Source organism: Aplidium turbinatum, chromosome 12, assembly GCF_918807975.1.
Source record: "Aplidium turbinatum chromosome 12, kaAplTurb1.1, whole genome shotgun sequence".
NCBI lineage: Eukaryota > Metazoa > Chordata > Ascidiacea > Aplousobranchia > Polyclinidae > Aplidium > Aplidium turbinatum.
The window spans coordinates 9481507-9505131 of NC_137483.1; the positions used below are offsets into that span (position 1 = coordinate 9481507).

General features: G+C 36.7%; 1 protein-coding gene across 1 annotated transcript; it reads right to left on the reverse strand.

Moving 5' to 3' along the window:
* Positions 1-15869: 15869 nt before the first annotated feature.
* LOC145781017 (neo-calmodulin-like) lies at positions 15870-19408 on the reverse strand. Its single transcript, XM_082592725.1, has 3 exons — positions 19277-19408; positions 18789-19144; positions 15870-17685 (listed from the first exon to the last, which is right to left on the reverse strand). Exons 1-3 carry the CDS (start codon positions 19365-19367, stop codon positions 17503-17505), a joined length of 630 nt encoding a protein of 209 aa, XP_082448851.1. The 5' UTR covers positions 19368-19408; the 3' UTR covers positions 15870-17502.
* Positions 19409-23625: the final 4217 nt, after the last annotated feature.

Here is a 23625-nt window from a genome sequence, read left to right on the forward strand (position 1 = left end):
AAGAAATAATGAAAAAAAACATCCTTCAACTATTTTTAATCTTCCTCATTATAGTGTTTCCAAAATACTGTAAAATGTAAAAATGATAGTCAAGCATTATTGAATTAGAGTAGTGGTTCCCAACCTGAAGGTAAATAACCTCCGAGGGGTACTACGCGACTCTTATGGGATAACACGGCACCACAATCACGCTAAAATTATATGTTGTTGGATATACCTCGCAAGATGCAGTTGCAACCGTCGCAATAAAAACAATATTTTTTTGCAGTTCTTGTTTCTAAAAACTTACTGAAGAGTTATGAAATAAAAGCGATGTAAATAATGACCGAAATAATTGAGTTTTTTTTACGATATAAAATATTTAAGGTAACACGCCATAATCGCTACGTGTATTTGGATAACGCTAAAAAAGGTTGGGAAACACTGATTAAGAGAATAGGTCATCTACATCGTTCATTCAAAACATAGAACAACCCTCAAACCACCATCCAAAACAACAAGTGATCTACATTTTGCTGCCAGGAAAATACGATTCCTTACAAAGTTTTCTTTAAATTTTTACACAAACGTGAATTAGCTAGGGCGGATAGGCTACTGTTATTTTGATAAGAGAGGTTGTATATGTTCCATCACATAATTTTGAACTTAATTTGAACTGTCTCTAGAAACCAACAGAAATTAAAAATATTTTTCATATATTGTTCAAATATACGTAGAAACAACGTTAAGTTACGATGGCCAAAGTTTTATCAATAAATTATACAAGTTTCCGAACTTGAATGATTTTCTTTTCTTGCTATATAAGAATCTGTTGAAAATGTTATCCGGTTCCAATAAACGCAAAAATGTTTAATTTGTCAGGTTCTAATTATAACTGAAGATTTTGATCTTCATAGTTTGTTCTGCTGATCCTAGAAACAACAACGTTCTCAGTGAACTCTTTTTTAATCAGAAAATGTCATGGAGCAGAAAGAGGTAAATTTTGCTATGACGGAGTTTCTAGGCATGAATGGGCAGGAGGTCTTCATAGGGCATTCATTCACTTTACCACCTCACAGTGTTTATGCAAAAATTATGCGATCACCCTGATATTCAACATTTGTCATAAAGTATTCATCATTCGATAATAAGGTTTACTTTTTACAGCTGAAAGAAAGATGTGGGCGTATTATGATGTAGAGATGCAGAATGAAAAGTTTCAAGACAAGAAGACTTTAATAGTCTCGGTATCAAATAAAATGGATGGTTTTTTCAGGTAAAAAATATGAAAAGTTTAATTCCATAATATGTGCCTGTTTGTTTGTGAGGGCTATTATTTTCTATTAGTGCTTTTTGGTTATTTGTAAACTATTTTTAACAAAACAAAAACTGATTGCATTAATGCCTATCCGGAATAGATAGATATTTTCAGTTCCAAAGGTAATTCATGTAAATTTTCAACTAACGTTTATTACAACTTGGTCTGTTGTCCATCATTGGCATCTGATGCTTATATATTTTGCATAGGCTACACTACATAGCCTAAGATAGCTTGGACGTATAGTTGTAAACTTCTATTAAATATCAGATCTGCTGTTACGACAAAACAGACCATAATTTTGCCAAGGAATCCATAACCAAGAACTTTTATGAATCACGGATATCATTAGAATAAACTCTTTTTTTAACTAGTAGCCTAATTTCTATACGATTTGATTGTCAAGCGCTACAATTATAAAGTATAAACTGTTAAAGTTACAAGTTCAAAAATAAAAGCCTAATCAGAAAGCATCCCTTTATATATGTTGTAATAGGTGGCAAGATGCTCATTTGATTAATATCAAAGGCGTGTTGTGTTTACCGTCATGTTATTTAAAGAATCAGCAAACAGGCCATTGGTCTGTTCCCGTGCCTCCACTGAATTGACAAAGAAAAGTTTTGGAAATACGCTGCAGTACATTAAGTTTCGTTTTACCCTTTGTTATTTTGTAACTCGGTCATATGCTTTCCCTTTAAAACAGAAATGAATATGTTTTTTTTTAATATTTCTGCAAAATTGTCTAGCTAGCTTTGCTACATAGAAATCACATTTCATTTACCCAACTAGCGGCATTGGGTACGCACGCGTGGTTTTATCAGTGGGTTTAAGAGATAGAAGTTTTATGTGCCCCTCAAAATCAAAAAAAACAATGCAATATTTTGAAGAAAATACATTGCTAACTCGATTATTTAACTTTAACCTATGCCAGAAGCTGAGGTGAAATATATTTTGCATGAAGCCTCCTTATATGCAAGGAGGCGGAGACACTTAAAACGGATTTAAAATTTTTTTCTGAAAATTGATAGCCTGAAAAACTATACAAGAATAAAAATAACTTTGGCAAAACATTAATCATAAATCCTTCTGTGGTCGTAAAAATCATGTGGATTTAAATGCTACTTTTAAACTAAACTTCGCAAGCTAACTTCAACTTTTATGGACATGAGTATAGTAGTTTCAAGTTTGATGAATTTGATTAAATACAAATCGAGTGCGTTTTGATCCATAAATCATCATTGAGTTGTATATTGTATAAGATACAACTTGGAATGAAAGCAAGGTGACTGCCTACAAGACTATTTGCTGTTTTGGACCTTAATTATTCAACGCAGCCCGGTTTAGCCTATCGTAAAGCTTATTTTCTATTGAGACTTATGCGCCATCCCCAAAACATTTTTTTATTCATGTTTATTTTTTCTGAGTATTTTGTATGACTTTCCGTAACCTTTTGATCGAAACTATTACGTTGAACAAAACATACAAGCTGGGGAAGCAATCGCCATCCCTCCCCTAAATTTTATCTTGCCCCCCTAAAAAGTACTTCAATGGGCCTACTATTACAACGTTTTCAAAACATTGAATTACATTGTGATGACGTTTGATAAATGTTTGGCTGCATTTAGTAGCTATATTTAAAAATTACTTTTATAGTTATCCATAATCCTACTCGGAAAGTTGGTGTTTTTTGCGTTAACTAAGTTGTCGCTGCTGTTTCTTGAAAAAGTTCATCCAAAAGTGGCTTGGTAGAGTTTGGAGCGCAAAGTATTTTTGGAACATTGTTTAACAGTTTTATTGCCGCAGTGTGGCATAAACTAAATTTGTATTTATCAGCTTTGCAGCTCACTCTCATGTTGACTCTAGTCTGGGACGATGTTTGCACTTTTTGCCTTTCTCTTTTAACCTTTGAAACCGCTACGTATGTGATTACAAATTCATCGCGTGTTGTTTTTGTTGTGATAGTCAGAAATTAAAACAAACGTAGCTGAAGTGTCTCAACTTTAGTGTTGTAATATTGCTTTGTATTTGCATTTGTACAAGCCTACTGTTTCTTTAACCTCATGCCACTTTTGCCTGGTGGCGTACACAAAAATTTTCTTGAGGGGGAAGAGGTTGAAAAACAATTGTTAGAATAGAGACCATGTTCAACTATGGTTCCCTACATTTACTTCAAGGCAGAAACGAAAGTAGGATCATGGCAGGTCACAAAACTTTGGCCTGTAACTGTGCTAATGATAAAGCCTACATGAGGAAGCAAGCTTCGCCAATATCAGGTTGTTCTTTTTGTTGTTCATAAAATCGTGCAAGTAAGCTGATGTATAAATTGACAGCTTTTGCAGTAGATTGATCTGAATTCAACTCTGACTTAGTTCGATCGCTAGGCTACTCTAAGTAGGCTATGTATGCCGATAGCACTTTTGAATACGTGAAAGAAATTCTGTTTAATCAAAAACAACAAAATTATCATAGCCTACGTCAAAAAAGTAGCATTTTTATACAAATAATCAAACACATTAATGACTCGTTTTCTGTTGAATATTTCTGACCATTTAGACACAACTTATTCTTTACCCACTAAATTCACTGAAAGTTTTTTTTTGTCGTACAGGACCTTTGTACACCCGGTAGTTGAAGATTTAGATTAAGTGGACGGAAGGCAAGGAAGCCAATCTTCGTGTCCACCTTCAGGCATGCCTTTAAATGTCCTACCAAAAACACAGCCACATGCTCTTGAGCGGTGTCGAACCGGCGACCTTTCGATTGCCGTTCCAGGGCTGTCACCACTCGGCTATGGAGCCGACTGCACTGAAGGTCAATCGTCGTTGAAACAATTCGCACGACAATTCAAAGTCGTTCCAAACCACAAACGATATGACGAAAAGTCGTTTCTCTCAAGTTTAAAAAATGGAGCAATCAAAATGTTAGAAAAACAACTCCGAAACAAAAATTCGGATGGTTCTAAGATGTCTTCTGAAACGGAACGATATTGAACAAGAATTTCCATTTTCTTCGAATACTGAAAATAATCCACCAAGAACGAATACTCCCAAACTCTTTGAAAGAATGAAGACAAGAATCTACCAAGACCGAATATTGGTACTTCTCCAAACCAGGCAATGTTAGAATTATCCAATAGGCTATTTGTGAAAACTGATTAGTGTTAGAGAATAAACAAGCTATCAGTTTTGTGGATCTGACTTGCTTCAAATGTAATAGTAGGCCTACAACAGTTTTCAACGTTGTTACACCAGTTCAAGCTGTCATTGGTAAGTAAAAAGTGGTAGATATTTTTGCAGGTTTCTAATTAGCTAGTGGATTTATCATATCCGTTTATTACTTTTCTGCAGTCACGCCACAGTTCTGATACATAAAAAGGCAGATTTCAGGTTTTCATTAGCCTAGCTCTTTTGCTTTAACCTTAGTCGTAAATCAGAACTCCAACTTAAAGTTTATAACATTGCCCTAAAACCCCACAACGCTCAGAGTTCAAGACGGATACCACTACATCTGGCCGAGTGGTTAGCGCGTTGGGCTCGTAGTCGAGAGCCTGCATGTTCGACTCCAGTCACCCGCACTTGCTGTTGTTTCTCTGGGCAAGAAACTTTACGATAATTGTCTCTACCCAGTGATCGATTTCAAGTAATGGGTAGTACCAAATTTAAGTCATAAGTAGAGTAGACAACCGGAAACAGACATTGCAGTCGGCTGCAGCGTAGGTCAGGTGTACGTCGGAAGGCGTACACCGATGCATAGCGCTCAAGTCCGCTTTCCCGCAATGCAGGATAAAGATATGACAAACAAACAAAACAATCTTACAGGTTTACAATTTTCCATATGAAATGGATTTGTTCCCTGTCTCATCATTAGTCTCATCTCAAACCCCAACCTCATCTATCACCCATGAACTCCACAAAACCAAGGTTTAAATCATTTTGCTCATGAGAAAACATCCACTGCCAAGTTGCTGGTTAGAAACGATAAAAAATGACTAAAATCCTGCATCAACTACATTATTAAGCTTAATCGAATTATTGCACATGACGATGAGTAAAATTCATACACAATTTTCATCCGCCTCATCCGCACCACGTTTGGCATCGGCATTGAAATTTTTTCATCCGCACAAATGCGTAGGCTACTATCCCACGGGTTGAAATCAGTACAGTGTACTCTATTTGAAACATGGACATCAAAACATTAAAATATAACACTGTTACAATCAAACAATCAAAGTTACAATCAACAGCAAAGGATACACAAAAGCGAGAAGAACAGAAACAAACTTTGCCAAGACAAAGCTGTTTATACATTGTTGTCCCACCTCGCAAGGAGCCATCCACTGAATAAGTTACGTCTATCAGTCAACCTCAGTGGTAAAGGTCTTGTCGCCTCTCCAAACATAAACCGTGGATGGAAGGGTTGAAGACTGACTTGTGAAGTATTACTGTAGTGTCGAATGTTTGTTTGCAAAGAGAAATAGAAAGTGGGTTAGGTTAGAAGACAAGCACGATTTGGACTACTGGTTTTCAAACTTGTTTGGGCTACGGCACACCAAAAAATTACAGGATCTACATTGACTTACTCCATCATTAGGCTTAGCCTATAACTTATATATATTTTTAAATATTGATTTTTCGTAACTTTTTGATCGAAGCTATTACGCTTAACAAAACATACAAGCTTTTATGGAAGTTCCTGAAGTTGGCTTTGTTTTAACCAATGCCAGTGAAATCATTTCTTTTTACTGCAATGTGAAAATGTGTCTGTTTTTGCGTATAATAATTTTGATATACTTTGTTGTTGATCAGCACAAGTGCAGAAAAAGTCGATTTGCAAATAAGTTGTGGCAAATGGTGATAGAATGCAAATCTGTATCTACTTGGGAAGGGTGGGGCCTGGGGCAGCAATCGTCACCACCTTCCCAAAGTTGATCTTACAAGGTTGTAAATTTTCTGCTTTATGAGAGCAAGCTGCAAAGCTGACAAATGCAAATTTAGTTTCTTGCCACAGCTGTGGCAAGAAACTAAATTTGCATTTGTCAGCTTTTGACTCTTGTCTGGGACGATGTTTGCACTTTTTGCCTTTCTCTTCTAACCTTTGAAACCGCTACGTATGTGATTACAAAGTCATCGCGTGTTGTTTTTTTGTGATAGTCAGAAATTAAAACAAACGCAGCTAAAGTGTCTGGACAAATACTACTTATACTGTAATTGAATACACAACTTCAGTGTTGCAACATTGGGTTATACTTGAATCTGTACAAGGCTACTGTTTCTTCAACATCATGCCACTTTTGCCTGGTGTCGTACACAGAAAAATTTCAAGAGGAGAAGAGGTTGAAAAACAATTGCTGAAGACCATGTTCAACTATGGTCTCCTACATTTACTTCAAGGCAAGTAAATATAAGTAAAGTAAATGAAAGTAAGTAAAGATCTTGAAATGAATGAAGGCAAAACATTTTTCGATTAAAATGAAACAAACTTTTGTTTTAAAAGCATTCCAACATAAAATTAAAGTTGTACGATAAATGGTATTAATACCACAAAAGAGTGCTCAATGCCAAGCGCAATTCTAAGCAGAGCTTCTGATTCAAGTAAATTGAATCACTATTATCAAAATAACCTTTACAGCCTGTTTCACCCTTTGCGGGTCTTCAGAAAGTGTTCATGTTTGCGGGGTCGTCAAAAGGTGTTCCTGTCAGCGAGCTGTCCCAACAAACTGTGGAAACTGTTGCCCACTAAAAATAACGCCAGCCATCAGCGAAAAACAGATCTGTTATTCAAGTAGGTGGTTAAAGACTGGATCTACAATAGTCTAGTTTTGCTTCAAGCAGCCTACTAGGCTTATAAACAACGAAAGCATAGGATAAGTTGAACAGCTAAAAATTAAAAAAAATTGATACCTTCTACTCAATTTTTTATTTTTTTGTTTTGTTACAGACAATTTCTTGGCTATGGTTGCTGTATCACAACAAAAATACGTGTTCATTAAACTCGAGTTACACAAAAACTATTAATCAACTGCGTTCCTAGCCAGCAAAATTGGTCGTCTTTACATTGAGTCAACGTCTGCAGACGTTAAAATTAAATCAATGTAAAAAGTGAGTGATTTGCTGGCTGGGTTGGTGAAGAAAAATAGAAGATACGCAGAGAATAAACATATGATAAGAAATAAAACAATAAAAAATTCCATATTAAGCTCAACGGGGGAGTTTAACCCTTAAATTATCCCCCTCCCTTACATATGCCACTGCTGACATCTTTCTCAGACAGCAAATTTGTCGTTTTTTACATTGATTTAACGTCTGCAGACGAATGTAAGATACGACTGATTTGCAGTCTGGACTGTTATAGATTTTCCATGTTTGCTTGTTAGCAATGTTACGCTGCAGAAAGAACAAAATGTACATTTACACAACCACAACTGAAGTGTTTAAGTTTTTAGAAAACGCCTCGTCTAATAACAGAGTTTTTACAGGTTCGAAGATTTATGGTATGCAGTGCAAATAAACCTTGCTGATGTTGACAAGTAAGTCTGGTAAGTTTTTGCAACTTCTGTAATTTTTTAAAGCTTGGAACAGCTTCCAAAATAAACAAAGTCAAGTGACCAGGTTTTTCGAGCTATTTTCATAAATTTTATAATGCAACTTTTTTAACTACAACTATTCGGCCCCGTATGTTCACACTAAGAGAAAACGTTGCAAAAACAATACGCAGCAAATATTCAGTAAAAAAGAAAACTGTTTGCCCTGCAAGAGAGCAAAGCAAATGGCCACAAAGCTTCCATCCAAAAAGCTGTAACCTACCGCTACCAACATGCTTTGAGCTTTTCTGAAAAAAGCTCTCACGCCTGCTGCTAGGGCTTGGCAGATTAGCTGCAATGCAATGGAAAGACAATTGATGGTTCGACTGTATGAAGATGCAATACAACAATTGAGAAAAGCATTACCAAACATTACCTCTTTTACACATGCTCTCAACTTTGGAGTGTCAAAAAAGAAAACGTCAAAAACGCAAGTATTGGATCAGTCCTATTCAAAAAGCGGGATTATGAAGATAACAAGTTTAGTGTATAGCCTACTTTGCAATACAGAAACATTAATGTAGAGTTTGGCTAATGTAGTTTTGCTCAAGTGTTGTTTTTCTACAAATAAATTATTCTAAAAATAATTAAGTAACTGCTCCTGTGTCTCTTGCTGTTGTTGTACAATCTATAACTTACTATCTCTAATCTGATATTTGTAGGTGATTGCTCCTAACTGACACTTCGCATAGCATCAAAAAGTTTCGACCAACTGGTTGAAAAAGTGGGTTTGACCCCAAAAAATTGCTACAAAAGGTTTTCCAAAGTTTTTTTCTAGTATATTTCATCAAGAATAATATATTAAAAATCTAGGAGCATCAGAGCACCGGAAAGTTGTCATTTTCAAGATGGCCGCCAAAACAGTATAATGACAATAATTCACTTAATATTCATGCTAGAGCTCTAATTCTGACGTCTATCCCTAGGTTTAAGGTTTTGAATTCAATAAGACAATTCAAAGGTAAGGAATTCAATAAGACAATTCAAAATGAAATTAACTAGTTAGTTTAATGGAAAGACTTATATGAAACAAAACCAATAGTGAAACACTGGCAGTACAAGAATCGCAGATCACTTATTAAGTTACAGTAGAACTCGGTTAATCCGGATTCGATTTGACCGGCGATTCCATCCGGATTAGGCGAAGATCCGGATTAACCGATGATGGTTCTATCAAACCTGACTCATTTGTACTTCCAGTTTCATCCGGATTAACCGAGTTCTACTGTATTTACATTCAGTTGCTTAATAAGTCCTGGTCTTCATCCAGTAATGACTCATTGTACGTATTGTCACAGGCATCAAGTTGCACTGTCCACATGCTGAGGTACAGGGTAGATTATTCTGCCTACAGCTACACCTGGCAGTGCTACAGGCAGTTGCAGTGGATAATCTATAAGAGGGAATCTGGGGCCGCATTCATGTCCGACTCTGTTGTCACAAACTGACTGCCTTTCAGTTTCCAACCCCACCCGTAAGTTTCCATATCACTCTTCTGTCCTAGCCAGACCATTATTTGGTAGTAAACCCTTAGACGGTGAAATTTTGTCGATGACTCAGCAGGTGGTAGGCGTTCTGGTGTCACAAATGATTGGGAAGAGACTACTTTTTTTCTTAGTACTCTGTAGTGCTGACGAGAGGGAATCCGTCCGCGTGCCCCCAAAAATCACAGCCATTGCTTGACAATCTTTCTTCACAATGGATGCTGCTGCCTGCTTTGGAAGAAGGAAGTAATTGGCACAGTCTTTCAGAGTAGCATCCCCCTTTACCAGCTTGTGAAACACAGATTTTCTTACCCACACGAAAGATTCTTGATGTTGTGTCACATCCAGTGTAGGCATATAGAAAAAGTAATTGGGAACATAATTCTTCACCCATCACCATTTTTGATACACTTTGTCAGCATTTTCCTTGTCGAAACGGAAATATAGATCTTTGTTTGCTTGTTGCGCATAATGAAGAAGCAGGACCAACAGAACTGTGTCTTCTCCAATCAACGTTGTCGAGTGTGACACTGCATTAAGAACAGTAGCCTTCACAATCGGCACATCAGCATCCCCTGGGGCATTGATCACTTTGCAGCCTTTAGACTACCCCGAAATGTTTTACTGATCAAGTCGATCATTTTTTCGTTTGTTTATGTTCATGCACATTAACGTCATCCTCGGCCACACCATTCACAATATTGCTCAGGGTTTGATCCTGAGAAAAAGGTAGGCTACATAACCAGCCAGTGATGTCTTCTGCGCTTCATTGGCAAAGCGGAGTTGCATGATTTCAATCCTAGTCTTCTTTGTGATGTTGAGTTGTGATATGTTGTGCCTTGGAATCACACGGTTTGCTTTCTGACCCAGTGTCAAGGCAGCAATCATTCCCTTCCCGTGGAAAATCCCCTTCCCATCCAGGGTGATAATATTATGATCAACATTATCAGCTGCAAATAACATTGTACTTTCGAGTAGGTCTATGTTCTCTAGAACAATGGATTCTGACGCTACACAATCAGCTGCATTCTTTTCAAACCTCAGGACTTCTGCGTAAGAAGAACAATATCCCATACTGTGTAAACTGTAAAGTATCAACAAGAAATCTCGACCTGTACAAATGATGTCCTTGAACAGCAAGACCAATTTGCAATGGTGCAATCACCGCTCGTGGTCTGACAACTTGGCCAATAGGCCTACTTGCAACATTTTGCTTTGTGTCTTTTCCTACTAATAAGGAACTCAACAGTGTTCGTAAAGTTTCAGGCAAGTGGGCTACATTAGAGCAGGACCGAGATTGAGTGTCGGTTGCGTAGCCGAGTGGTGAAAACATCTGCGCGACGTTCGAAAGGACGTGGGTTCGACACTGCTCCAGAGCACGCGGCTGTGTCTCGGCACAGACACTTAGGCCTAATGGCAAGCCAAAATAAGGGGAGCAACTGACTCGAAGACTAGGCCTATATGTCACTTGGCTGCTTCCTGTCGTCTGTTGTAGGCTATCGCATCTGTGATCGCAGTGTTACTGTATGTTATGTATCGCAATGGGGGCAAATAAAACACGATTATTATTATTATTATTGAGTGCGTCTGTGCTTGGATAGTGATCATTAACAGATGGAAACCCATTTTTGATGAGCTTTGTCGCAGTTTTAATTATTTCTCTCCTTTGTGACTCTTCATCATCCTCATGCCTTGTTTTTAGGAAATGAGATCGGAAGATTTCGGATGTCTTCTCTCTCATAGTGACAATGCAATGAAGGCCCTGACCTTCATTTACATAAATAGATTCACCGCACTATTTCTATAATTGGGTCTTCAGATATTTTGATCCATAAGGAAGGCAATCATCATTTACTAAAAACTCCTTCATTTTAGATCTGAGGTCTGATATCGTTAACTGTTCTTCATCATTCTGTTCAACATGGGAACACATCTTTAGCGATGCCTGGTCCTGTTCCTCATCCTTCGGTCGCCCAAATTTTCGACGTTTTGCCTCAGGTACTCCACCGCATTGCAAGGGTACGTTAAATCCATATATAAAAGTAACACTACAAAAATGATGGTATAAACAGTCTGCAGCATGCAAATCGCTACCGTAGTATTCAATACGACCTTTCACGGCGCATGACCAATCGTCAGAACGTCTCTCACAACACTCTAATATAGTCCTTGCAAAAACATCTGTTTTAACAAAACTAAAGCCAGGTCTATCCGTGAGAACTCGAGTCCCACAAAACAAACAATGAGTCTTACTGTGAAAATTGCCATCAAGAATTCGAACACTTCGTTTCCTCGTGACGCAGGACCCACTTTCCTCTCTGTTCTTCTTAAGCTGTACATCGATTGGCTTAGTAGGCCTATAACGTTTACGACAGTCTATGTGTACTTTTCGACCAGCTGTTGCAACAGTGTTGTCCCTTCTATTAGTATTGGCAGCATTAATCCCATCAGCACCCTTTTGACGCAGTATACTGGAGGCTTCAGAAGCTTGAATTTCCTTGTCACAGATCGTAATTTCTTTGCAGGCATTTTCCCTGAACTCTTTTTCCGTGTATCCGTAAACTTCCTCCGGCAATCACGGCGGACCACAACTTTGCAAATGTGAAATACTTGCAGTATGAAATTTACTTTTAAATGAGCACCAACACTAAAAATAATTTCACAAAAATTGAATAATTCAGTATTTGGACATCCGCCATTTTGAAAAAAATGGCGGAATTTCGAAAAAAGCGGATAACTTTTTTTCACCAAAAAATTTTCACGGGGATTTTTTTTTGGTCATTGTACACAATGAAAAGAACCAATGTACAAAATTTCAGCTTTACACCAATTAAGTCAAGGTAAAACCCTTCAACGACTGGACTATAGCCCATAGTGACGATTCTACGGGGGGTGGAGCATGACTCAGTGTTTTGACCTGGTCTCCACTTTTGTTGCTCATTATGTAGAGTGAATGCATCACCTTTTCTCATTGCTTTTTAAAACAATAATAGTTTTGAATTATTCCAAACTTGTCAGAGGAATAAAACCTCGAAGTTATACACTAAGTCTATACAGGGGCGGATCCAGGTATTCACGTTAGAGGGGGCGATGTCATTGACATTCAGGCAAGTGATCAGCCCGGCACAAACAACGACGGGGGGGTCTCCCATAGAAAAGTTAGATTGAATTTGATGCGTTGAGAGCATTTCGAACACAAATTATGAGAAATTGAAATTCTATAACTTAAAAAACCTTCAACAATGCTGTTGTTTAACAAAGGGAGGGATGAAGAGCTGATATGCCCTTGCCATGTCAAGTTGAAGCCTAAGCAACCTAGCCGCATTTATAGTTGAGACTGAAGGTTTCACTCTTGATTGTTTCACAGCAATTTAAAAATTAACCTTGGAAAGATAATAACAGGTTCTGTAATTCTGAAACACCACACACATTCGCAAAAACTTGTTTCTGTGGAAAAGAGAATTGCTGTCAGCTCGTATGTGCGACATAGCCATTCGTCTAAATTCGTGCAATCCACATTTGAAATGTTATGACGAACTTGGGCTTCCGAATGATAGGCCGCTTCCCGGTAACGAAGTTTTTTTTCTCACGGACTTTTTGTCCTCATTTAGTCATCTGTATACTGCGGTAAGTGTAGTCACTGTTGGTTGCTGCGCTCGGTAAGTATTGTTAGTCGGTTACCTCGATCATGGCTACCTAAAGATATGACCTGATTTGTCACATTTTGCAGAAATTTCCAGGTTTTGCTAACTTTTGGCAAATGTTTAAATAAATTTTTCCAAAAATTATATTTTTACGCTTTTTTTGCTCTTTTCCCCAGATGACACAATAGGTTTTAACATCCTTAGATGTTGAAAAACAAAGAAAATTTGATTTCGAAGATTTTAGCCAGACTGTTAATTTTTCAATAACAGTCTGATTTAGCGTTTTTCAACTTACTTTTTCTCATTTGCTACTGCTTCCCCAAGGCAACAAAAAGCTTTTATATCATTAGGAGACAGCAAAAAGTAAAAAAATGTCAGAAAATGTCAGTCAAACACCAACAGTAGCTGTAATCAAAATCTGCAAAATGTGACAAATCAGGCCGCATCTCCAAGTGGCCATGCCTCGATGTAACTACGCCACTGCTTCCTAGTTTACTGAATTAGTGCCCTGTGAAGGTTGGGGGGGGGGGGCTGTCAATTCAACTTTTTTGTATCAATAGTTGTATCTCTAAAACCACTGAGGCTGCGACTATGAGGTTTCTTGACTTTTCCTAATTTTTATTCACCTCTATTGAGCTGAAATTTTGAGCGAATAAAGGTTATAAATTGAGAGATATAAGGCATTTCTCAGCACATCCTCTGAAATATTTCATATTCTATTGTTCAAAATTTTCCAACCAGCTGGATGAAAGTAATTAATTTGGCCTCGTTAATCAAATGACTTGTTAATCAAATGATTCAAATTGAAATTATGTAAAAAAAATTTAATCACAACATTGCAATTGATGTTCTTCATTACTCTACCAAAAAATACCAAATAATCCAAATGTCATAAGTCACCTCAACATTTCAACGTATATGAACAGTTCTAAAATTCACATAATTTTAATTTTCGAATATGCTCAGCGTGAATAATTTTACAAAGTGAATCCCAAATTTTAAAACCGTGCCTTAAAAAATAACAGAGATATCACTCCTAAAGCACAAGAAGAATCGACAGCCCCCCCCCCAAACTGAGCGAGACTCCAGGAGCCCAACCTTCTAAGGTGAGGCACAAATAGCCTAAGCGGGCTATCGCTACAGCTGCAAGAGCGGCGCTACCGCTACTTTTACGCGTTACCTTTGTCTTAAATTGACACTGGAAAGCTCTATTCAAGCATCCTTGTGAAGTCAAAATAACCTTGAAAAGAAATTATATCACTATGCTCGTTTGCACGGTCATTTCAACGTCGTTATGGAAAACATATTCGAGTTGAATTTTTTTCTTATGTTCCAGTGTGTTTCCACTAAGAATCTTTAAAAAACAATTTTTGACACATTGAATTGGAAAGTAGAGGAAGTACGACCGAAGCGAATGTAGCGCTACTCCGGTACAGCTATACATTGGAAAAAAGTAGCTTTGCTACTGCAGCCGTTAACAGATATATGTTAAGTCGTGTGTTTAATCGACTGAGTTATCGGAGAGGATGGCAGACAGTGTTTCCTTGATAATTTTCTATCACTGTAGGCTATCAAAGCTTATCAAAATTTTGTGGAGGAACACCCCAGACTCTCTGTCTATTTTTTTAGCTTAAACTTATTGTTCAGTTTTTCAAAAGAGTACAGGAACGAGATTCCATACTAACAAAAAAAACTTTTTCACCCCGTTTTGAGATTTCATTTCGGTCATTTTCATTTTGCCTTTCATGTAAACTCATTTTGTAACCCAATTGTATGCGCATGCGCAATACTCAATCGAGGCCAAAAAATTTGTGGGAAAATTTTTTTTGCGACCTTGCGTCTCACCTGATGATGAAGCTCATCCCAAGACATTGATGTAAGCGAATCTTTCCAAAACTATTTCAATGAATTTGAAGCTGTTTCATGGCAACATGAAGAAGTTCTGCCTTCTGAGTAAGACATTGACTGAAAATAATCATCCTCGAGTTTGTTTCATCACAATGTAGGCTATTAAGCTACAATGAAAAAATAAAGACATCTGAAATCAATCATTACCCAACTCATTAAGACCTGACAATTATAATCTAATGATTCTACTTCTTGGGTGTATCATGGGTGTATTTAGCAAATACTTTCGTAACTTTTAAAAAAAAAAAACTCATTTTTATCAGTTCTGGCGTGTCTGGCCTCGTTAGCTTTAAATCTATAAATTACAAAAGAGCCAGCCAGAGAAATCACGCTTTTGTTTTGCAAAAATGAAAACTGATAAACTTCCACCAATTGTGTTTAAACTATTTTATGTGCTTTCACCTGCGTATGCAGTTTTTGAAGTTTTCAATATGGTAGGCTAACTTTTTCAAGTAGGCTACTGGTATTGCGCTAAAAGAAAAAAATCATAAAGAAAATATATTGTTTTGACTTTTAAAGCTATAAGTTTAGGATACAATTCTACTTGGATTATCTGTTTGAACTTAATAAAAACCTAAATGCAATTATTGTGGAAATGCTCCAGCCAAGCATTAGTCCAGTGTTATATGCAAATTATTACGTTTTCAACCAACTTCGTGTAGCCTAAATATTGACCGACGTTTCAGCAATGCAAGGTAACCAATTGCCAATTTTCAACAGAAAATGCCTGAAAACATTCGGTATTGTAGGCTATGTGAATGAATGAATATAGTACTGTTGTTTAAAAACAATTAAAGTATTTGTACACAAATGTAAATTTGATTGCCTTCCCTTAAAAAACAATTGCAACTTACTTATTTTTTTATCCGCAACAAAAATTTACCTTCCTAACACGTTAGATTAATTAGAGAATTTGTGGCAAATCTTTTATATATCAAACCAAGCGAGTACCGTACTGTAAAAAACTTACTAAGTGTATTTTTCGTGTAAAAGAAGTGACAATATTCCATGCTTGGTCGAACCGTGTCTTAAAATTATCAAAAACAAAAGAACCGGTTGTGAGAAAAGAATACGTTAACGTTACACAGATCACGATTCATGTTGAGTACTGAGCAAGTTCTTAACGTTTTTTAACGGTATAGAACCGGTTCGAGAAAAATTGGAATCACATAATCACTGAATATTGAAAACCATCACATGTACCAGCTGCTTACCAACTGATAAACTTACCAAAACGTTTTTTTATTCTAGGCCTAAAGATGTATGCCGCATTTGCATGATTTAGTAAGCTAGGCCTACATCTAGTGATGTGATAACTTACAATCATGTGATTGGAGCAAGATAAAAGTTGCAAGTTAATTTTTCGATTCTGATCAATTGCGAGGTGACAAAAATAAAGCAACCTACAATTAAATGTGATTTTCTAACTGAACTAATCCACTGTAATTCTTAAACTAGAACCACTAGAACCTTTGCCTTTTCGGGTTCGGTTCATTAGTTTAAACCATGTTATTTTTACGCCACTTATATTTACAACAAGTTACAAAGTTTTGTGTCACGACACTTCGTTTATTTCAGTCGAGTTATCTAATTTTACATTAAAATTTCTCGCACTAATACATTCATCTATCACAGAGCTACGCTTGGCAATGAAAATATAAAATTCGAGAAGCAATTGCTTATACGAACAAGTAGTGAAACACATTTGGAGGCATGATAATTGTCATTATAATGCAATGTTTAACATTTTGAAGAAAGTAATTACTAAAGCTTTGGAACAAACAGTTCATGATTATTTAAAAAGCTTTAATTATTCTATAACATATTCGAAAACCTATGATTTTGAAGCGTGGATTTTAAATACCAATCTTATGAGTAATGCTTTTGCTTTTATTCAACCAATTCATAACCTTCTGGATTAGCAAAATTACTAAATCATTTTGTCTCAAAATAGCAATTCAAAGTCGACAGAATTGTAAAAGCTCTGCTTTTGAGAACCCCAAGTAATAAGATTTAACCAAAATAAGATCTAAAGCAAACGCAATGGTTAGCTGTATGTATGAGAATGAAGTTAAGTCGTGCACCCAGTTTCTTCCGTCTTTTTTTCATCTCTGTTTAAAATGAATCATTAGACTACCGCAGGGTCGGACCTTCTGGGTGTTGATGGTGGACCTTGAGCTTTTGGAAGAATAACCTCGTTGCCTCGTTTCAGGGCTTCTTTAAACAGATTTGTACAGGGAAGAAGCAATTTTACTGTGATTATCCTAGTTGCTGAGGGGCTTCGACCCCCGGACCCCCAACACTTTCTCAAAAATTCAAGTCGAGTTACATTTTACCTAAAGAAAGGTGGTTTGGCACAGATAATTTAACTTTCGTGGTTGCGTGTGAAATAACTTATTCACCAGACTGCTAATATTATTCAACTTGTCAAACCGGACCTTTGTTAACATTAGTTGAGTAACCCTGGTCTACCGCATTTGCTTGTATGCTTAAATTATGAATGGAAAAAATTAATAAAAGTTTTGAATCGTTGGAAAGTTTTGGATTTTGTTTTTATAATATTATGCAAAAGGTAAATAGCGTTTATTAATTTTGGTCTTGGAAAATCAAGCGAATGAATTCGTTGTAGCCAATTCGGTCATTTCCATTTGCAAATACTTCTTCCAGCATTTCGGTGACGGCGTCTTCGTCATGGTCTTGAAGGAAAGTTGTTAAAACTTTTTCCAGGCTTTGCATTCGGATGAATCCTTGCTCGTCTGGATCAAAAATCTAGAAAATATTCAAAATTGCAGCAGAAGACAACCCGGATGTTAAGCACAGTAGCCTATAGCCTAAATCAAATATAGTTATTACTATCTGAAGCCTTTACAAATTGTTTCACCTAACGGATCATCAGAAGGTCTGCAAAAACATGCAAAAAAAGTAAAGAATCGATAATTCCTGAAAAGATATTAAATAATTACAACTGTAATTTAATCTGCAAAAAAAACCTTTTAAACCTGTACTTCCTGAAAAGATATTAAATATTATAACCGTAATCCAATCTGCAGTAAAAAAACCTCAGAATTACTAAGGGCTACCTTCATCCATTACTACAAAGTTTCAATGGATTTGTCCATCTGAAAACCAAGCAACATTGATGGCAACCTCTATGACATCACAAAAAAGCAAATGCAGTTTGATGATCAATTTTTGTTGAAAAAGTAGCCTATAGCCTATATATTATTAAAAAAAAGTATCTTTATTTGTAAAGTTTTCCCACACCCAAAACGACATTTTCATGGCATCTTCGTAAACTTGGGATCCTTACGTCATACAGTTACTGTATCTTGCACAAGTGCAATAGCGTCACAGGCGGCTGTAATCAAGAAACCTGCAACACTGCTTGCTAACTAAGGAAACGAAGCGCTAGCTTACGAGTCGACAAAAGGCGGTTCAATACCCTGCCAGGTCATACTAAAATCTTGTACAAATGGCATTGATTCAACTTCACGCTTAGCATTGAGCTTTGAGAGACGTGGTTCAACTGGTGCATTGTAAAGCGCTGAAATAGCGCACCACTGCAACGGATACAGCTGGATCTGGACTGCAATAAAGCATAGCCTACATTCTTATTCTAGATATGCTTTGCTGCATTGCTTTAAATTTTAGAGAATTTTTTTATTGTAGCTTTCCTACAACCCATATCAAATACTGAGAGCTTGGTTTTATCCAACTATGGCTAAGTCGTTAACAAAAATGCTACGCTTGCTAGTCAAAAGATTGGTTTTGTGATAAACTTTTAAATTGTCCTGACTCCTAAAGGTGGTAATGTTTCTTTCTGAACAGTGTAGCCAACTAGCCAATGGTATTAATTTTGTAGTTGTACTCACTGCAAGTGTTGATTTTAAATCGTCTTCATGCATTTGCGTAAGTGTTGTCAGCATATCATCAGCCATGTTCTTAAACTCTTGTTGTTCCAAGGTCTTCATTCCCTTTGGATCGAATTGACCGATAATTTCATCCAACTCCTCGATGTTTGGTCGCATGTTTATGGCATTTGACATTCTTACTAAATCTTCTGAACTGACAGTTCCACCTCCGTTTTTATCAAAGAAACTGAAAATGTTTCCCATTGCGTCTTCATCAGATCTCATAGTGTCGCTGTTTACGTTCATTTTGGTATTCTGGGCGTTGATGTTCATTGCCGTGTTCATCGTGGAGTTTGTTTTGAAGACAGAACCTCCACCTAAAGTACAACAAGTATAAATAACTTGACTGAAAAAGCAACACCGTTTATAACAAACTATTTAACAACTACCATAATTGAGGTTTCTATATAATTTCTAAACACTTAACTTGAAAAAAAATGTTTATTTACCAGTCTGTTCCATTTGCTGTGGGTTGACTTTTGTGATTTTTTTCTTCCGTATATTGAGGACATGGTACCGCAAAAAGCTACACAAAGTCATGACGCAAAATTTGCTTGGATTCACACCACGTGAAAAGCAACTATTGCTGGGTAGAAAAAATAATCAACGGTTTAGTTTGAAAAGTTGATAATGATCAACGCCCTCCAAACAAGACATTTACGGAAAATTGCTGGTTTTTATCAAAGGAACTTATATGTTTAATCAAGATAAATAGACAGATAAAACCAAGCAACCACACAGCATTTAACATAATGCATTAAACTGAACATAAACTGTATACTACAAACGCTTTCGACAACACACATGTTATCTGTCTATGGTTAAAGAAAGTCGCCTCTTCACCAAAATTGTATTACAAAGATAAATATCCCGACGTATGGATACGAAACTCATATTCAGCAAACCTTTTGAAAACAAAACTGCTCGCATCTTCACTAATCCCTATGCAATAGCAATGAAAATATAACTTCACTAACATAGCAATGAAAATACAACATTCTAGTTTTCAAAACTGAACATGCTGATTATGAGTTTACCAACTACATTTTGTGATTTTTATTCTTTGGTTAGATTGACCAAGCGTTCTAATCCAACCATTTTGCTCTTAAGCTTACATGTTGGTTTTAGATAATTTGATATCATGGTTGGCTGGCTTTGAATCTTTATTCTCCGACTGACAAAGCCTCGATAGGTTATTCCTGATAGTTTCGCATACTTGTAGAAGCTATTGACGCAGGGCCGGTTACCGAGATTGGCAGAGTGAAGCGTCCGATTGTTGAAATGTTGTTGCCAGGAAATTATTCCATTCACTAGGTACCGCTGAATAGAGAGCAGTCCTAAGAATGCGTTGCTCAACACCCCGAGAGTCGAACTTGCGCCGCGTGATTTTGAGCCGGCGCATAACCACTGAGCTAACGGGGCGGACAATATCATATCAATAGATCATATCAATAGGCTACCTAGTAGCCTATTGTTTCCAAAGTAAAAATCATGTCAGAATGATATTTTGGACTTTCGTTATTTTCTATTCGATAATCAATAAGATAAAACAATGGCTAAGCACTGTCGACTAAGAGGATAGCTCCCTACATTATTCATTTAAAACAAAAAACAACCCTCAAACCACATTTTACAACAAAATGTGATCTCCATTTTGCTGCCAGGAAAATGCGATTTTGGCGATAGCTTCTCTGAATGTTACCCAAAGTTGGGTTAGCTAGGGGAGACTTATTTTGGTGACCGAGGTTGTATGCTTGCCATCACAGAGTTTCAAATTTATTTACAACTACTTCTAGTTATCAGCAATAATGCAAAGTTTTCGTTATAGCCTATATTTATTCGTGTATAAGTAGACAAACGTCGCTTAATTTATTTTAAATCGACCTCATGAGTTTTAAAAATAGAAAACAAGTCTGTTGAAAATGTTGTCCAGTTCCGATAAACGTAAAAGAATCTTTAATTTGTCAGGTTCTAATTATAACTGCAGATTTTGATCTTCATAGTTTATTTTGCTGATCCTAGAAACAACAACGTTCTCAGTGAACTCCTTTTTAATCAGAAAATGTCATGGAGCAGAAAAAAAATTAAATTTCGCTATGGGAGGTGGAATTTTCTTAATGTAGAATGGAAAAATACTTTTATACCTCGTCCATATTTTGTCATACAGTGCCGGCAAAAAAAATCTTTACATTCAGTCGGCAAAAACAAAACTTTACATGTAAAATCTGCAGAAGTTCTTAGCTTACTGTTCCCGCCAAAAGCATTGCGTCACAAAAACACTTATAGTTACATCATTAGCTACTCTCTGGCAACACTTCGCCATAAAGCCATTGCTCTGCGTGCGTAGTGTTGCTTTCCAGCTTCGTGAATAGTAAGGGGGGTGAAATCGCACAAAATTTTTTATTTTCTTAAAGTTTCAAGATCTTGCAAAAATTTTTCAAAAACTAAAATGGGTCGAAAGAAGAAGAAATTGGAAGAAAAACCTCGTGCCTTGACTTTGTGAAAGAAGGGAGATTTTTTGATTGCTGTAGCCAGAGATATTGGGGTCTCCAGAGAGGCAATGTATCACCAAAATCTTTGCAATGAGTAAATATTTCACCTTTTTAATTGATAAATTGCCTCTCTTGAAACCCCAATATCTCTGGCTACAGCAATCAAAGAATCTCTCTTCTCTAACAAAGTCAAGGCACGAGGTTTTTCATCCATTTGCTTCTTTTTTCGACCCATTTTAGTTTTTGCCGGCACTGTAGCCTGTTATAACATTTAAACAAAAGTAAGCTAGGCCTATATGACCACAGAATTATTTGTTGGGGCCTAAAATGTTTGTCATTCGATAATATTTTGACGTTAAAATAAAAAGACAGTTCGTTTAATTTCGTAATGAAACAACTAGGCCTACAATATCCCTTGCAGACATTGTTTGAGGTTTATAATAATTTAACAAATGAAAGAAAGCAAGGTATAGAATACAAAAGTAGAGAATGTCAAATTGTAAGTCTAAAAAGTTTTTCAATAGCCTAATGTCCAAAAAAATGGAAGATTTTACTGCATAGGATACGTGGAAATTTTAAGAGTAATTTCACATAGGTATGTGCCTGCTTTATTGTACTATTATTACTCTTTGCTGCTTTCAGGTTATTTCTAAATGCACTTCACATGCTAAGCGAAACATAAGTCGGTTGTGCTAATGCCTGTAGCATAAGTTTGTATTTTGCAATTCATATAACCCCCCAGACTCGGTTCTGTTTTCCGTCTGTTGATCATCTTATGACGCATTCTTGACATGAGATACACTAGCTGCTGTATATGTTTCTTACATAGACCGGGCTATATGGTATCAACTATAGTTTAGGTCCAAACACTTCCATTGAAGGCCAGATACGGCTGTACGGTAAAACAAACCATAATTTTATGAAGGATTCTACCAGCGAAAGAATTCTAACTAACGGCGGTCGGGAACCATAGAGATCAGTAAAAGAAACTCTTTTCAAACTTATGGTCTTTACCCGTTTAAATTGTCAAGTGAAGAACTACAAAGTATGAGCTGTTGAAGTTTATAATGACGACCGAATCAAAGGAATCGCTTTATATATGCAGTAGGTCAATAGGTGTAAGGTAACAATACGTTCACTTGATTGACATCAAAGGCGTGCTGTATTTACCTAGAATGAGTCAGTAAATAAGTGGTGGCAGGCGCGGATTTATGGGGGGGGCCCAGGGGGCCCGGGCCCCCCCCGAAATTTTGTGAGGAATTGTTGAAATTGTATGTTTCCGCATCAAATGGTTTGATATGCTTCTATACAGCTGATGTTAGTCCCACGGCGGACTTAACTTATCTCGGGGGGAGGGAATAGTTTTTTGTTGTTATGGTTGAAATTACCCATCGATCAGACTCCGTTATTTTCTTTCATACAACTTCAAATACATTTTAATAGCAACATTTGTTGGGGCTGAAACCAACGCTGAACCAAATGGCGTCAGTTAAAACAACCTGAAACATTGAATGGCTCAGTGGCGTAGCCAGGGGGGTTTGGGGGTTACAACCCCCCCCCCTTTGGCACGCATGTGACGTCACGATATTGAGAATGATGCTTTCAGTCTCTTTATGTCTCTAAAACAAAGTTTACTTAACTTTAAACGAAACTGCATTAAAAGAGCGAGTTTTGCCAATACCAAACATTCAAATATCTCAGCCAGGAATTAGCAACAAGAAAACATAGAGACTTAGCTTTATTTCCGAAAAAAGCTGAAGAAAACATGATCTCATCTTTTTGCTATGCCACCGGACAGCACCATTTTATAAGAATTTTCATACCCACATTTTTGTTGAAAATGCTCTCAGAATGCACCAAATTCAAAGTAAATTTTCAAAATTTTCTGGGGGAGGCCCCCAGACCCCCCCGCTGCTCGGTGTCGTCTTAGGCGAACACGCCGGTGGCTTCGCCAGCCCGACGTCAAAAAAAAAAAAACATTTCAAAATTTCTGGCTACGCCACTGGAATGGCTGTTTTCTAGTTTTTAGTCTTCATTATAATTTCAATCAATTACCGTATATGCCTGCAAACATAAAATAACTTATATCCAATTGGTCATGGATAGGCATGCAGGGTTTTAAACCAGATTTCAAGTTTACTTTGCATGCTTAGCAATTTTTATTGAAGCAAAATTTATTTTTTAAACATTCACAATTGATGAAAATGTCTGTTTTAATGTCTATTTTATATCATATCTAGGCTATATGTCGTAGTATCATTGTTCATATGTGTTTTATCTTTTTCTTTCTTTTTAATTGATTTTCA

Excerpts from the sequence above, each read along its gene's own strand:
- LOC145781017 (XM_082592725.1), bottom strand. The coding sequence starts at position 19,367 with ATGACTTTGTGTAGCTTTTTGCGGTACCATGTCCTCAATATACGGAAG. Across the intron at positions 19,145-19,276 it reads ACAGCAAATGGAACAGACTG|GTGGAGGTTCTGTCTTCAAA; the intron begins GTAAATAAACAT and ends GTTGTACTTTAG. Across the intron at positions 17,686-18,788 it reads ATTTAAAATCAACACTTGCA|ATTTTTGATCCAGACGAGCA; the intron begins GTGAGTACAACT and ends AATATTTTCTAG.